The sequence below is a fragment of the Mesoplodon bidens genome (assembly GCF_964165515.1).
Source record: "Mesoplodon bidens genome assembly, chromosome: 8".
Taxonomy (NCBI): Eukaryota; Metazoa; Chordata; class Mammalia; order Artiodactyla; family Ziphiidae; genus Mesoplodon; species Mesoplodon bidens.
In genome coordinates, this window is record NC_138165.1 from 109,188,684 (window position 1) to 109,203,744 (window position 15,061).

The following is a 15,061-nucleotide window of genomic DNA, read 5'->3' on the forward strand; positions in this document are numbered from 1 at the left end:
CTCTTTCATATTCTTTCCCATTATGGTTTATCACAGGACTTTGAGTATTGTTCCCTGTGCTATACAGTAGGACCTGTTGTTGTTGTTTATCCATCCTATATATAATAGTTGGCATCTGCTGACCCCAAACTCCCAATCCATACCTCTCCCATCCCCGTCCCCCATGGCAACCACAAGTCTGTTCTCTATGTCTGTGAGTGTGTTTTTGAAGGCTCTTAAACAACTTCTTTGCTGTAGAGATGCAAGCACACAGTTGCTTATTCTTTGTGCATTTATTTATAAACCTAACTCTCCACATAAGGTAATTTTGATGTGTAGTTTTCATTCTGTTGATGCTGTTTCAACTAGAATTAGAAAAAGCATTCAACTCTTTTCCTCTCACTTAAAATATTGGTCCCGGGACATTTCCTTTTGGGAATATTAGAACTCAGTACTAGACTGTTGCCTTAAGTCACGTGTCCTGTGGGTTCAGGTGGGAGCGTTGGCCTCCACGCCAGCCAGGCAGACCCCCAGGCTCCTCTGCGGAGGCTCTCGCCTTACAGGCCAGGCTTTCAGTATGGGTGCCGATGGGGCTCGACCGTGCAGCGTAAAGTTTGTATTATCCACTCCTTGGAAGCTATCGGTTGTGTATGTTCCAAATAATCCAGTCAAACTCTACATCACGGTCTGGTTTTCTGGAGAATCGTGACACAGGCAGTGCACGTAGCTCGTGTCCCTCATAGCTGCCCCCAACATGTGGCCACAGAGCAGACGCCTCCCGGAGACCTCACCTGCCCTGCCCGAGTCCCCTGGAGTCTGTGCCCGGCCTCAGACTCCTCATCTGTGAAATGGGCTTTGGACGATACCAAGTCCCTTGGGACACTGGGATGTGGAGATGCCAGAGAGAATTTTTAGATTCCCACAAAACCGGATTTTCAGATCAGTCTTGCTCAGGACACTGTCGTCAGAGCCTTGCTGTGGGTCACACGCACTGATGTGGGTTTGCACGCTGCCATACAGATTTATCTGTATTTTTATAAAGGAACCGAGACCATTAGAGGTAGTCTAAATTCCTAACCCTCCCAGTGATGACTTCACCCGGTAGAGATGAAGCAAGAGGATTACAGAGGACGGAGCCCAGTGGAGAAGCACCTGCCGGAATGTTCTAGACACTACAGAACTGGAACAACTAAGTGACTGCTTAGTATTCGTTATGCTGTTTTCATCTAGCATATAACTGAACCCTCAACATTGCGCGGTTCAGGTAGCTGTGTTATCCTTATTTTTAAATTAAACCCGCGTAGGGCAAGCTTTCCAGACCAGGCATCTTCAGAAGCCGAGGGGCCAGGATTCGGCCCCCGGCCCCCATATCCCCACGCCTGTGTGCCATACACTGCCTGTTGGCGAAAAGCCTTCAGAAAGCTTAAGAAGCAGAGTTACGTGTTTTAAATTAAACATGTGACCCCTGACCTCAGACAGAAATACCTCCTGCTTATGGAGAGGAACCTTCTGAGATGGGCCTGCGACAACGCGCTTCTCCAGGGACACGGGTCCTCGCGCATCTGTCCGGGGCTGCACGGGGTCCCTTCCTCCTGTCCCGAGAGCCCCCCCTTCTCACCAGCATCCGAGCACTCATCTCCACACTCAGCCTGCGTTCAGGACTTGGTCTGTATGTGGGGGCCCTGAACCCCAGCTCCTGGGCCCTTTGCCTAACAACAGAGAAGTTGCCCTGAACCTCAGGGACCCCCGGTGGGGCTGGGCTGGGGGTGGCTTTGGGACGGACCAGGATTTGTGATCATCACAGGGTCTGTCTTCCCCTCCGCACAGGAGTCTTGTCCGGGGCGGTTTAGGGCACGGGTGAGGCCGTCCGCAACACGCTCTGCGCCTGACTCGTGTTTTCACAGATCAAACATGTGCCGGTTGGTTATTTTAACCTTGTTTGCCTCACGCGTTACAGCTCGTCCGTTCGTTGTGAGACAGAGGCTTCTTCCCCCAGCGTGGGAGCTGCCCGTGCACGGCGGGCAGTGGTCATCTCTTCCCTCCTTCCCCAGCGAAAGCCTCCTCGTCAAGGATATGACTTATTTTCGGCAAAGTAACTTCATTTCCTGAGGTGGACCTGGGCCCACCTTGCCTTTTCGTCTTTTCTGAGGTCTTAGTGCAGATTGGGTTCAAAGAATTCTGCTTCTGCTGCTGCTTCTCCATCTCCCTCCTCCTCCTCCTCCTCCTCCTCAAAAGGTCTGTTCGAATAAAAATTAAAAAGCAAAGCAAGAAAAAGAAAAGGCCAGAGGCCCGGCTCGGCAGCGAGTGGGCTTGTCACGTATTAATTTTTCACTGCTGTGGAGAGTTGCACATGCATAATCGCTTGATGGCGGTGGGAGTTGGGGAGCTCCTATGGTGTCATTTGCATAAATCTTGTTAAGTCACTGGCAGTTAATGAAGTACAAATGAGCCCGGAGAAGGTGACATGCAAATCGTGGGTGGCAGATGGGAGGTCTGTTTGGGGGACGGCAGCTGTGTGCTCTTCCTTCTTTCTTTCCCTTCCGCATTTTTTCATCTCTATATCATGGTCCAGATACTCAGCCTCAGCCTGGCCTCTCCTTCCCCGGCCTTGTCCTGTCCCCGGTGTTCACGCCGCCGGGAAAACAGACCTCAGGACCTCATCACCTCACACCTAGTAACTGACACTAGAGTGTGAACGTTTGAATTTTTTTAAAATCCTGGTCAGTTTATCTTGTCTTGCTTACACAATTGAAAATACCTGTATGTGTATTTTATTCGTGAGGACAAACAAGAAACAAGCAAACGCCTCCCTAAATGTTGTCTTGTGGGATTTCCAAGAATGAAAAAGAGTGAAAACTACTGTCTGCTTTATTATGCTTCTGTCTGGGGGTCTTCCCCCCTTCAGACAGACTGATGGTATTTATCCGGCTGTTAACACCCATCCCACGTTCACGGCTGGGCCCTAAGGGGTGGGCATTCCCGGTTAGGCAGCAGGGGAGATTCCAGAAGAGCATGGGGGCCTGCCTGTAAATCCGGCCGCAACGAAGACCCCTCACTGTCCCCGTGGACCCCCTCAGCAGGGCCCGCACGGGCCTGTCAGGCACGGCTGGGGTGCCGCTTGGCTGGTGGCTTGTTTCTTAAAGACTTCAGTGCTGGCAGGACTCAAAGCCAGCTTTTAGAGATTCACGGGCAAAGCACTGCATCTGCTTGCTTCCTGATTTCAGAAGTTTTCTATGTATTTCGTCCACTGGTTGCTATTTTGAGAGACACAAGTCTCCGTTGACCTTGAAGAAACGCAGGCAGAGAGGTGTGTGTGGGGACCCGAGCTGTGACAGGCACTCAGGGGCCACCCGTTCCGTTTGGCTCTTCCTCTGCCTGGTCCAGCCCAGGCACACCTTCTCGGAACTTGGGCCTGAGGTGCTGCTGGAGACCCGGCTCAGCTGTTTAATTCTGGGATGCTCCAGGGAAACACCAAACACAAAGTGTCTTCGTGTGACTTTTTTATTTTTTCACCTGAGTGGTTGGAAGCATTTTATTTTATTGATTTTATTTTTTAAATTTTATTGGAGTGGAGTTGATTTACAGTGTTGTGTTCATGTCGGGTGGACAGCAAAGGGATTCAGTTAGACATAGACATATATTCATTCTTTTTTAGATTCTTTTCTCCTGTAGGTCATCACAGAGTGTTGAGTAGAATTCCCTGTGCTATACAGTAGGACCTTGTTGGTTTCATGTGACTTTTTTTAAGGTCTTGACTTTGACCTTGAACCCTGGTGGACTTTGGCCACCTCTGGGGCAGACAGCCAGCCAGCGACAGCAGGGCGTCTTCTGCAGCCACTGAAGCCACAGGAAAGCCCCTCCCAGGGCATCAGAGGCACAGTGGCCTGGGTGGCACTGTCCCCAGCACTCTGCCGTCACCTGTGAGCCGTTTTGAAGCCATGCATGTGTTGGATTCTCAGTTGAGTAGAAAGCAGCAATTGTCAGTTAAGTGAAAGGATCCTCTGCAGTGAATCCCCTCGGCCAGCCTGTTGCAGGCACTGACCTGCGTGGTCTCGTACCTGGGGTCGACCCGGGAGTGGGGAGGTGGGTGGATGGTGTGGCATCTGCAGGAAAAAAGCCGCCCGATGCTACTCACTCAGCATCTCCGGAAAGTTTGACACCGTTCACAGCCGGGTGGTCGGCCACCCAGCCATCGTCTGCTTTCCTGGAGGAAACAAGATTGGTGACTGGGCCGAAACTTCAGAGAGACCGGCAGGGAGAGAAAGGGACGGCTGTGCCCTCGTCCCGGGATGCGGGGAGAGCTCACCCCATGGCGCCGTGTCCACAAGGGATCCTGTTTACTCCGTGACCACGGAGGGGCCCGTGAGCACCAGCATTCTGAGAAGGCTCTGCTCACCCATGTGGCAAATCAGCTCTGTGCGGCACCCACGGGGGCCCAGCCAGCTCCCCAGAAGCAGGTAATTTACTGACACAGACCCGGTGCTCTGAAAGCTAATTTACCTCACTTGGGTGCACAGGGCCCTACGAGGATTGCATCCGACCTGGTTCACGACAGACTCAGCCAATTACGATTATTAATTTAATAGGTCAGGTGGGGGCATACACGCTTTTCCTTTGACTCCTCAGATATCAGAGTGTCATTGGCACTCTTGGCACACTTTGGAATATCTGGACGCCTGCGTTGGAATTTACCATCATCCGTCTTTGATAAGTAGGGCAGACCCCCTGACACTTTGGCCAGTGTAGGTGGATGGCAGTATGGTCTGTACAAAATGCTCAAAATGCTGAAGTAAATGACATGACTGCTGAAATACAAAATCCATAATTTAAATATAATCTGCAGAGCAGTTTGACCTAATCCTTCCCTTGGTCAGGAGGGCTGCAGGAGGGTGATACAAAGTAATATACAATGAAGCACGTTATACACTGCAAACTAGCCTGTGAACATAATGTTATTTCCAAGAGTGGAAGTTCGTTTTACGACTGACAAAGTAATATACAATGAAGCAGTTTATACACTGTAAACTAGCCTGCAAACATAATGTTATTTCCAAGAGTGGAAGTTCGTTTTATGACTGAGTGTGTCCTCTGTGTATTCATAATCCAGGAGCTGGGGTGATACCTGATTTAGTGATTCATTTCACCTAAAGGTTGTTTATTTTCTTTAAAAGTTCAACAGTGGTGATGAAAACCCAATTCCCTATGGGCTCAGAAAGATAAACTCACATACAAATAGAGGGAAGTTGCTCAAAGCTAAGTTTCTCGAAGCTTGTGGATGAATCAATAAGCTACTTGGTTTTGCATTGTTTCTTACCAGGCTCAGTTGGCTTGTAACTGTCATACACTCATCCTGTGTGGACACGCCCTGGGGACTCTGTCAGGGGCTTGGGGAGACAGAAGATAGATGCCTGCCACCCAGGCTGGCCTCAGATTTTCAGGGAGGCCCCTACCCCTGCCCTCCAGTACTGGTGGGTGGGCATTTCAGTGGAGGTGTGTTGAAAGGGCCTGTACCCGTGGAGGAATGGTGGATTCCACTGGGCTGGGAAGGTGAGGGTGAGGACCAGAGGGGTCAATCCCTCTGGACTTGGAGGTATGAGCAGGCAGTCGTCAGAGGCAGCGGGGGCAGGATATGAGCAGAGCAGAGAGGAGGAGGGGGTGTGAGGAGGGGAAGCTGGAACGGCCGGGGTGTCCCGTTGCTGAGGGCTCTGACTGCCCTGCAGAGGGGTGTTGGTATCAGTTTCTCTGCCTCGGCTGTGGGGAGTCATGACTCGTCCCCACGGAGTGGCAGCATGAGGGTGGGAGACTCCTGAGTGCGTGGAGCTCAGGGCTCCAGGCTCCCCCGGGGCAGAGCGCCTGCAGGCTGTGTCCCCAAGGGCCGGCCAGAGCAGCCTTTACTTCTCAGAGGGCCTGTCGCTGCTGTTGCTCCTGATCAGAGGGTTTCCTCCCCCTTGCTGCTCTATCCCCATAGTGTTTATGACACTGGGCGGTTATAATCTGTCAGGGTACTAGTGGTGAACGACGTTGACTGGCTGTTTCCTGAGTGCCAGGAACTGTGCTAGAGCTTCACAGTTTCATCCCTTTGAACCATGAAGTAGTAAATATGATGGTGCCCATTTCACAGATGAGAAAGATGAGGCTCAGTAACCTGCCTGGCATCACACTGTGTACGTCTGCTAGGGCTGCCGTCACAAAGTGCCACAGCCTGGGAGGCTTAAACAACAGAAGTTTATTTCTCACAGCTCTGGAGACCAGAAGTCCAAGATCAAGGTGCCAGCACAATTGATTTCTGGTGAGGACTCTCTTCCTGGCCTGCTGAGTCTTCCTCGTCTTATAAGGACACCAGTCGTATTGGATTTGGGCCCCACCCTTATGACCACAGTTAATAGTAACCTCTTTAAAGTCCCTATCTTTAAATAAGGTCATATTGGGGCTTATAGCTTCACCCTGTGAATTTTGGGGAGACACAGGTCAGCCCATAGCACACAGCTAGTTAGTAGCAGTGCTGGGACAGCTCCAGTCTGTGTGACCCTAGGAACCATCTGAAACGATCTCTCCATCTACACGTTCTTCTGCCTTAGGCCTCCCTAAGATTACAAGGTGAGGCCACTTTATTCCTGTCCGTATGTCTGAGAATCGGAAGAACCTTTTTTAGGAGCCTCCATGTACTAGTTAGGAAACACGTGGTATATGAAATATTCTGATTTAAGCATTTGAACTTAAATTCTCCTAAGTTGCAGTAAACTTATCATTTGAAGTAAGACTGTTGTAGGAATACTTCCTTCTACTAAGCCTGTAGCTCCCTCTCTAGGCAGTGCATTTTATGACTGTTAAGGCTAGCTTGGATTTCGTTCTTTGTGAATATAAAGTTTGAAACAAGTGAGCACCTCACTTTCTGGAAGGAAGAATCATATGGGCTGTCAAAATGTCATGTTTTGCGTCCATCAACTGAGGAGTGGATAAAGAAGATGTGGTATGTATGTACAATAGAATACTATTCAGCCTGAAAAAAAGAATGAAATAATGCCATTTGCAGCAACATGGATGGACCTAGAGATTATCATACTAAGCGAAGTAAGTCAGAAAGAGAGAGACAAATATCATGATATCACTTATATGTGGAATCTAAAAAAAAAATGATACAAATGAACTTACTTACAAAACAGAAATAGACTCACAGACACAGAAAACAAACTTATGGTTACCAAAAGGGAAAGAGGGGGAAGGGATAAATTAGCAGTTTGGGATTAACAGATACACACTACTATATATAAAACAGATAACCAACAAAGACCTACTGTATAGCACAGGGAAGTATATTCAATATCTTGTAATAATGTAAAAGAATGTGGAACGAAAAAAAAATACATATATATATATATAACTGAATCACTTTGCTATATACCTGAAACACTGTAAATCAACTATACTTCAGTTTTTTTTAAATGTCATGTTTTGTGTAAAAACAGCAACAGTGGACATTGAGACATTTGGCTACTTGACTGGACACTTTTCCAAAAACTGGAGGAGGGGGCCCAGCTCAGCACAGGGCCCTGGCTTCTCACTCAGGCTCCCTTCTCATGACTTTGTTCCACCGATTGCTCACTCCAGAGTCTTTGGCCCTAGAAATTGTGAAGAAGGATACGTCCTCAGACGTCCTCACCGTCCCCTTCTCAGGAATGTCATCAGACAGCGACATTTTATCTGCTAGATGTGAGCAGCAAAAACATATTTGCCTTCCTGCATCTCACTCAGGGAATTTATTTTTTTAATTTTTTTTTGCACGGGCCTCTCACTGTCGCGGCCTCTCCCGCTGCGGAGCACAGGCTCCAGACGCGCAGGCTCAGCGGCCATGGCTCACGGGCCCAGCTGCTCCGCGGCACGTGGGATCTTCCTGGACCGGGGCACGAACCCGTGTCCCCTGCATCGGCAGGTGGACTCCCAACCACTGTGCCACCAGGGAAGCCCCAGGGAATTTATTTTTTAACAGAGGTACCGATGGCCACGTTTTCAAATGCTTGGTACCAAAGCTGACAGCCGTAATGAAATATGTAGAAATTTGCTGAAATATTATAAAACAGGCTTGGAAGGATTTGTAGGTTTGAGAAATCTGTTCGCAGTTAAACATTTTCTATAAAGCACTTAAGATTATAGTTATGTTTATAGACTGGTGAAATAGAAACATTTAAAAATATCACCTATATATGGAATCTGACCCCCCAAAAACAAAAAAAGATACAAATGAACTTATTCACAAAACAGAAGTAGACCCCCAGACATAGAAAACAAACTTTTGGTTACAAAAGGGGGAAGCAGGGGGAGGGATAAATTAGGAGGTTGGGATTAACAGATACTACTATATATAAAAGAGATAACCAACAAGGACCTACTTATAGCACAGCGAATTATACTCAATATTTTGGAATAACCCTGTAAGGGAAAAGAATCAGAACAAGAATATATATATATGTATAATATATTCTGTGTGTGTGTGTGTGTGTGTGTAACTGAATCACTGCTGTGCTCCTGAAACTAACACAACATTGTAAGGCAACTATACTTCAATTTTAAAAAATACTATTAACAACTTAGCACCTTCCCAAGTTCCTCAGACCCGCACCCCACTATATTTGCTCGTGACATTTCCATCTACTTAGAAAGTCATCACAATTGACCAGATTGCTGTTGTGTTCAATTTATTTTAAGAATGCTGACAATCCCCCTGGGTGCTTATTGTGCATCAGTTACTATATTAGGTGTTTTAGTCACATGACCTCACTTAGTTCTCCACCAGCCTCAGACACAACTTACTGCCAGTGACAGATAAGGAGCCCAAGGCTTAGGAAGATCAGGTCACACAGACCAGGTTACAGAGCTGTAAGTGGCAGCGCTGGAATTCACACCCAGGAGTCCTCTAGGACAGCAGTCCCCAACATTTTCGGCACCAGGGAGCAGTTTCGTGGAAAACAGTTTTCCCACGGACGGGAATGAGGGAGGTGGTACAGGCAGTCATGCGAGCGATGGGGAGCGGCAGATGAAGCCTCACCTGCTCACCCGTCGCTCACCTCCTGCTTTGCGGTCTGATTCCTAACAGGCTGTGGGCTTGTACCCGTCCATGGCCCGGGGGTCAGGGGCCCCTGCCTCAGGGCTCCTTCCCTTCCCTCCTCGCACACATAGGGCTCCCAGCTTCGGTTGGTCCCTGTAGTCTGTGTTTGTCACAGTCTTCCTGTCCTCAGGGCCCATGTCACCTGCCTTCTGCTCCAGGAAAACGTACCTTGTCCCCAAGGAGGTGTGCTCTCTTCTCGCCACCCTCCCCTGACACCTCATCAGGCCTTGGGATCTTGCCTCCGTCTTCCCAGATGCATGGACACGTGCATCCTTCATGCCCTCCACTCCCACGTGCTTTGTGGGGAGGGGTGGGAGGGTAGGGGTGTTGCCTCTTTTGACAGTGTTTCTCTCCGGAGTGTCCACAGGGCAGGGCGAGTAGGTAGGCAAGTATATATGGTAGATGGAATAGGTCAATAGTGTGAAATGTTTTTCTTTCCCCCCAAACAATATTATGTTTCTTTTAAAGAATATGTTACATTGGAGAAGTCATACTCTACGTTGTTATATTTTACAATACGAATAATTTTTTTTTTTTTTTTTTTTTTTTTGCGGTACGAGGGCCTCTCACTCTTGTGACCTCTCCCGTTGTGGAGCACAGGCTCCGGACGCGCAGGCTCAGCGGCCATGGCTCACAGGCCCAGCCGCTCCGCGGCATGTGGAATCTTCCCGGACCAGGGCACGAACCCGTGTCCCCTGCATTGGCAGACAGACTCTCAACCACTGTGCCACCAGGGAAGCCCCAGAATAATTTTTTTTTTTTTTTTTTTTTTTTTTTGCTGTACGCGGGCCTCTCACTGCTGTGGCCTCTCCCGTTGCGGAGCACAGGCTCCGGACACACAGGCTCCGCGGCCATGGCTCGCGGGCCCAGCCGCTCCGCGGCATGTGGGATCTTCCGGGATAGGGGCACGAACCCGTGTCCCCTGCATCGGCAGGCGGACTCTCAACCACTGCGCCACCAGGGAAGCCCCCCAGAATAATTTTTAATCCAACATTCTCTGAAGTCTGATTTGTGTACATAGAATACTCTATTTAGGTGAAACACATACATCTTTTAATCCTCAAAGAGTAAAACCTTTGTCAATGACCAAAATGATTTTAGAAAAGTAGTTTCTTCTAAAACTTCTTTACTACAGAAGAAATTGCGTCTGAATAGTTTTCTTTTTTTTTAATTAATTTATTTTATTTTATTTATTTTTGGCTGTGTTGGGTCTTCTTTGCTGCACGCGGGCTTTCTCAAGTTGCGGCGAGCGGGGGCTGCTCTTCGTTGCGGTGCACGGGCTTCTCATCCTGGCTTCTCTTGTTGCGGAGCACGGGCTCTAGGCATGCGAGCTTCAGTAGTTGTGGCACGTAGGCTCAGTAGTTGTGGCGCACGGGCTTAGTTGCTCCGCAGCATGTGGGATCTTCCCAGACCAGGGCTTGAACCCATGTCCCCTGCATTGGCAGGTGGATTCTTAGCCACTGTCCCACCAGGGAAGTCCCTAAATAGATGTCTTCATTATGTAATTTTGTTTATAAAAATTGTTTCATGTCAAACCAGCAAATTTTCGTAACACTTGACTGTTTTCATAATTGCCAGATTTTTACCCCATTATTCAACCTACATCAACCATAGCCTTTGTGATTGTAATTTGTCCCCCAAAGAAGAATATGTTTATCATCAAGAAGTTTTTCTGCAGAAAAATAATTTATATTGTTTTTAATATGCATAAAAAAGAATTTTATGGAAATATATAAATATGCCAACTACACTAACAAACTACTGGGGATATGAGTAACATACAAGGGATGATTTGGAAATGAAGACACACAAGAAGGAAATAAACATGGATGGACGTTTGGGTTTTCTTTGCTCATACCTAAACTGTTAGAAATTTGAAACAATGAGAAATAATTTTATACTTAGGTTTATAATTATTAATAATAAAACATGATAAAATCCTACTCTTAGCAAAAATTAGGGAAAAACAGAGTTTTAGAAATGCATTGCTGTGTTACTAAAAATTGGCCCAGCCCTCTTGGAGGATAATCTAGCAGTATGTAAAGGACATAAAAAAACATATTCAGTTTGTCCCAGTAATCTTTCTCCCTTTCTCCTAGAAATTCATCCCAAGGGGATAATTTACTCAGAGAAAGGGACAATATCTTAAGTGTACAAAAATGTTCATAGCAAGTTTATTTATAATACTAAAATTCCAGGAACTACACATGTCCAACAAGCAAGAAATTAAATTAGTGATTATCAACTAACCAGTAGTAGGATATAAAGCCTCTAAAATGGTCAATTTGAAGGCTCTTTAGAGCTGTGAGAAGTGTTAGAAAATACTAAGTGAAAGCATGAAACTATTTATAATAAGCACATGAAAATATATGTACATTCGGTTTCAAAGTGGACGAATAGGAACACAAACAAGTAAATTGGTGTGGGATTAAAGGGGAAGTTTTAAATTTTTTGATATTTTTTGTTATTTTTTATTTTTTTGCGGTACGCAGGCCTCTCACTGTTGTGGCCTCTCCCATTGCGGAGCACAGGCTCTGGACGCGCAGGCTCAGCGGCCACGGCTCACGGGCCCAGCCGCTCCGCGGCATGTGGGATCTTCCCTGACCGGGGCACGAACCCGTGTCCCCTGCATCAGCAGGCGGACTCTCAACCACTGTGCCACCAGGGAAGCCCGAGAACTTTAAAGTGTTTAACTTTTTTTGGTTATTTTTTCATTTTCACTAGGCACTTTATTGAACAACGTATTCACTAATAGAACGAACTTTTTGGTCAACCCAATATATATATATATATATATATATATATATATATATATATATATATTTTTTTAATCTTTATTGGAGTATATTTCTTTACAATGGTGTGTTAGTTTCTGCTTTATAACAAAGTGAATCAGTTACACATATACATATGTTCCCATATCTCTTCCCTCTTGTGTCTCCCTCCCTCCCACGCTCCCTATCCCACCCCTCTAGGTGGTCACAAAGCACCGAGCTGATCTCCCTGTGCTACGCGGCTGCTTCCCACTAGCTATCTATTTTACGTTTGGTAGTGTATATATGTCCATGCCACTCTCTCACTTTGTCACAGCTTACCCTTCCCCCTCCCCATATCCTCAAGTCCATTCTCTAGTAGGTCTGTGTCTTTATTCCTGTCTTACCCCTAGGTTCTTCATGACATTTTTTTTCTTAAATTCCATATATATGTGTTAGCATACGGTATTTGTCTTTCTCTTTCTGACTTACTTTGTATGACAGACTCTAGGTCCATCCACCTCATTACAAATAGCTCAATTTCGTTTCTTTTTATGGCTGAGTAATATTCCGTTGTATATATGTGCCACATCTTCTTTATCCATTCATCCGATGATGGACACTTAGGTTGTTTCCATCTCCTGGCTATTGTAAGTAGAGCTTCAATGAACATTTTGGTACATGACTCTTTTTGAATTATGGTTTTCTCAAGGTATATGCCTAGTAGTGGGATTGCTGGGTCATATGGTAGTTCTATTTTTAGTTTTGTAAGGATCCTCCATACTGTTCTCCATAGTGGCTGTAGCAATTCACATTCCACCAGCAGTGCAAGAGGATTCCCTTTTCTCCACATCCTCTGCAGCATTTATTGTTTCTAGATTTTTTGATGATGGCCATTCTGACTGGTGTGAGATGATATCTCATTGTAGTTTTGATTTGCATTTATCTAATGATTAATGATGTTGAGCATTCTTTCATGTGTTTGTTGGCAGTCTGTATATCTTCTTTGGAGAAATGTCTATTTAGGTCTTCTGCCCATTTTTGGATTGGGTTGTTTGTTGTTTTGTTATTGAGCTGCATGAGCTGCTTGTAAATTTTGGAGATTAATCCTTTGTCAGTTGCTTCATTTGCAAATATTTTCTCCCATTCTGAGGGTTGTCTTTTGGTCTTGTTTATGGTTTCCTTTGCTGTGCAAAAGCTTTGAAGTTTCATTAGGTCCCATTTGTTTATTTTTGTTTTTATTTCCATTTCTCTAGGAGGTGGGTCAAAAAGGATCTTGCTGTGATTTATGTCATAGAGTGTTCGGCCTATGTTTTCCTCTAAGAGTTTGATAGTTTCTGGCCGTACATTTAGGTCTTTAATCCATTTTGAGCTTATTTTTCTGTATGGTGTTAGGGAGTGATCTAATCTCATACTTTTTCATGTACCTGTCCAATTTTCCCAGCACCGCTTATTGAAGAGGCTGTCCTTTCTCCACTGTACATTCCTGCCTCCGTTATCAAAGATAAGGTGACCATATGTGTGTGGGTTTATCTCTGGGCTTTCTATCCTGTTCCATTGATCTATCTTTCTGTTTTTGTGCCAGTACCACACTGTCTTGATTACTGTAGCTTTGTAGTATAGTCTGAAGTCAGGGAGCCTGATTGCTCCAGCTGCGCTTTTCGTTCTCAAGATTGCTTTGGCTATTCAGGGTCTTTTGTGTTTCCATACAAATTGTGAAATGTTTTGTTCTAGTTCTGTGAAAAATGCCAGTGGTAGTTTGATAGGGATTGCATTGAATCTGTAGATTGCTTTGGGTATTAGAGTCATTTTCACAATGTTGATTCTTCCAATCCAAGAACATGGTATATCTCTCCATCTATTTGTATCATCCTTAATTTCTTTCATAAGTGTCTTATAATTTTCTGCATACAAGTCTTTTGTCTCCTTAGGAAGGTTTATTCCTAGATATTTTATTCTTTTTGTTGCAGTGATAAATGGGAGTGTTTTCTTGATTTCACTTTCAGATTTTTCATCATTAGTGTATAGGAATGCCAGAGATTTCTGTGCATTAATTTTGTATCCTGCTACTTTACCAAATTCATTGATTAGCTCTAGTAGTTTTCTGGTAGCATCTTTAGGATTCTCTATGTATAGTATCATGTCATCTGCAAACAGTGACAGCTTTACTTCTTCTTTTCCAATTTGGATTCCTTTTATTTCCTTTTCTTCTCTGACTGCTGTGGCTAAAACTTCCAAAATTATGTTGAATAAGAGTGGTGAGAGTGGGCAATCTTGTCTTGTTCCTGAGCTTAGTGGAAATGCTTTCAGTTTTTCACCATTGAGGACAATGTTGACTGTGGGTTTGTCACATATGGCCTTTATTAGGTTGAGGAAAGTTCCCTCTGTGCCTACTTTCTGGAGGGTTTTTATCATAAATGGGTGTTGAATTTTGTTGAAAGCTTTCTCTGCATCTATTGAGATGACCATATGGCTTTTCTCCTTCAATTTGTTAATATGGTGTATCACATTGATTGATTTGCATCTATTGAAGAATGCTTGCATTCCTGGAATAAACCCCACTTGATCATGGTGTATGATCCTTTTAATGTGCTGTTGGATTCTGTTTGCTATTATTTTGTTGGGGATTTTTGCAGCTACATTCATCAGTGATATTGGCCTGTAGTTTTCTTTCTTTGTGACATCCTTGTCTGGTTTTGGTAACAGGGTGATGGTGGCCTTGTAGAATGATTTTGGGAGTGTTCCTCCCTCTGCTATATTTTGGAAGAGTTTGAGAAGGATAGGTGTTAGCTCTTCTCTAAATGTTTGATAGAATTCGCCTGTGAATCCGTCTGGTCCTGGGCTTTTGTTTGTTGGAAGGTTTTAAATCACATTTTCAATTTCAGTGCTTGTGATTCATCTGTTCATATTTTCTATTTCTTCCTGATTCAGTCTTGGCAGGTTGTGCATTTCTAAGAATTTGTCCATTTCTTCCAGGTTGTCCATTTTATTGGCATAGAGTTGCTTGTAGTAATCTCTCATGATCTTTTATATTTCTGCAGTGTCAGTTGTTACTTCTCCTTTTTCATTTCTAATTCTATTGATTTGAGTCTTCTCCCTTTTTTTCTTGATGAGTCTGGCTAATGGTTTATCAATTTTGTTTACCTTCTCAAAGAACCAGCTTTTAGTTTTACTGATCTTTGCTATCGTTTCCTTCATTTCTTTTTCATTTATTTCTGATCTGATC

The 15,061-nt window shown here is 45.1% G+C and overlaps 1 protein-coding gene across 6 annotated transcripts in view; it reads left to right on the forward strand.

The window, feature by feature from the left end:
• AGAP1 (ArfGAP with GTPase domain, ankyrin repeat and PH domain 1) overlaps nucleotides 1-15,061 on the forward strand; it is a 566,346-nt gene that overhangs the window by 286,228 nt on the left and 265,057 nt on the right. Inside the window, exon 10 of one of the 6 annotated variants that reach the window (XM_081243352.1) lies at nucleotides 1,022-2,790. The exons of the other annotated variants lie outside the window; for them this stretch is intronic. Within the exon in view, the coding sequence (XP_081099478.1) occupies nucleotides 1,022-1,048 (27 nt within the window). The 3' untranslated portion in view covers nucleotides 1,049-2,790. Of the gene's footprint in view, nucleotides 1-1,021; nucleotides 2,791-15,061 lie in introns of those variants that run through there. 6 annotated transcript variants of the gene reach the window in all.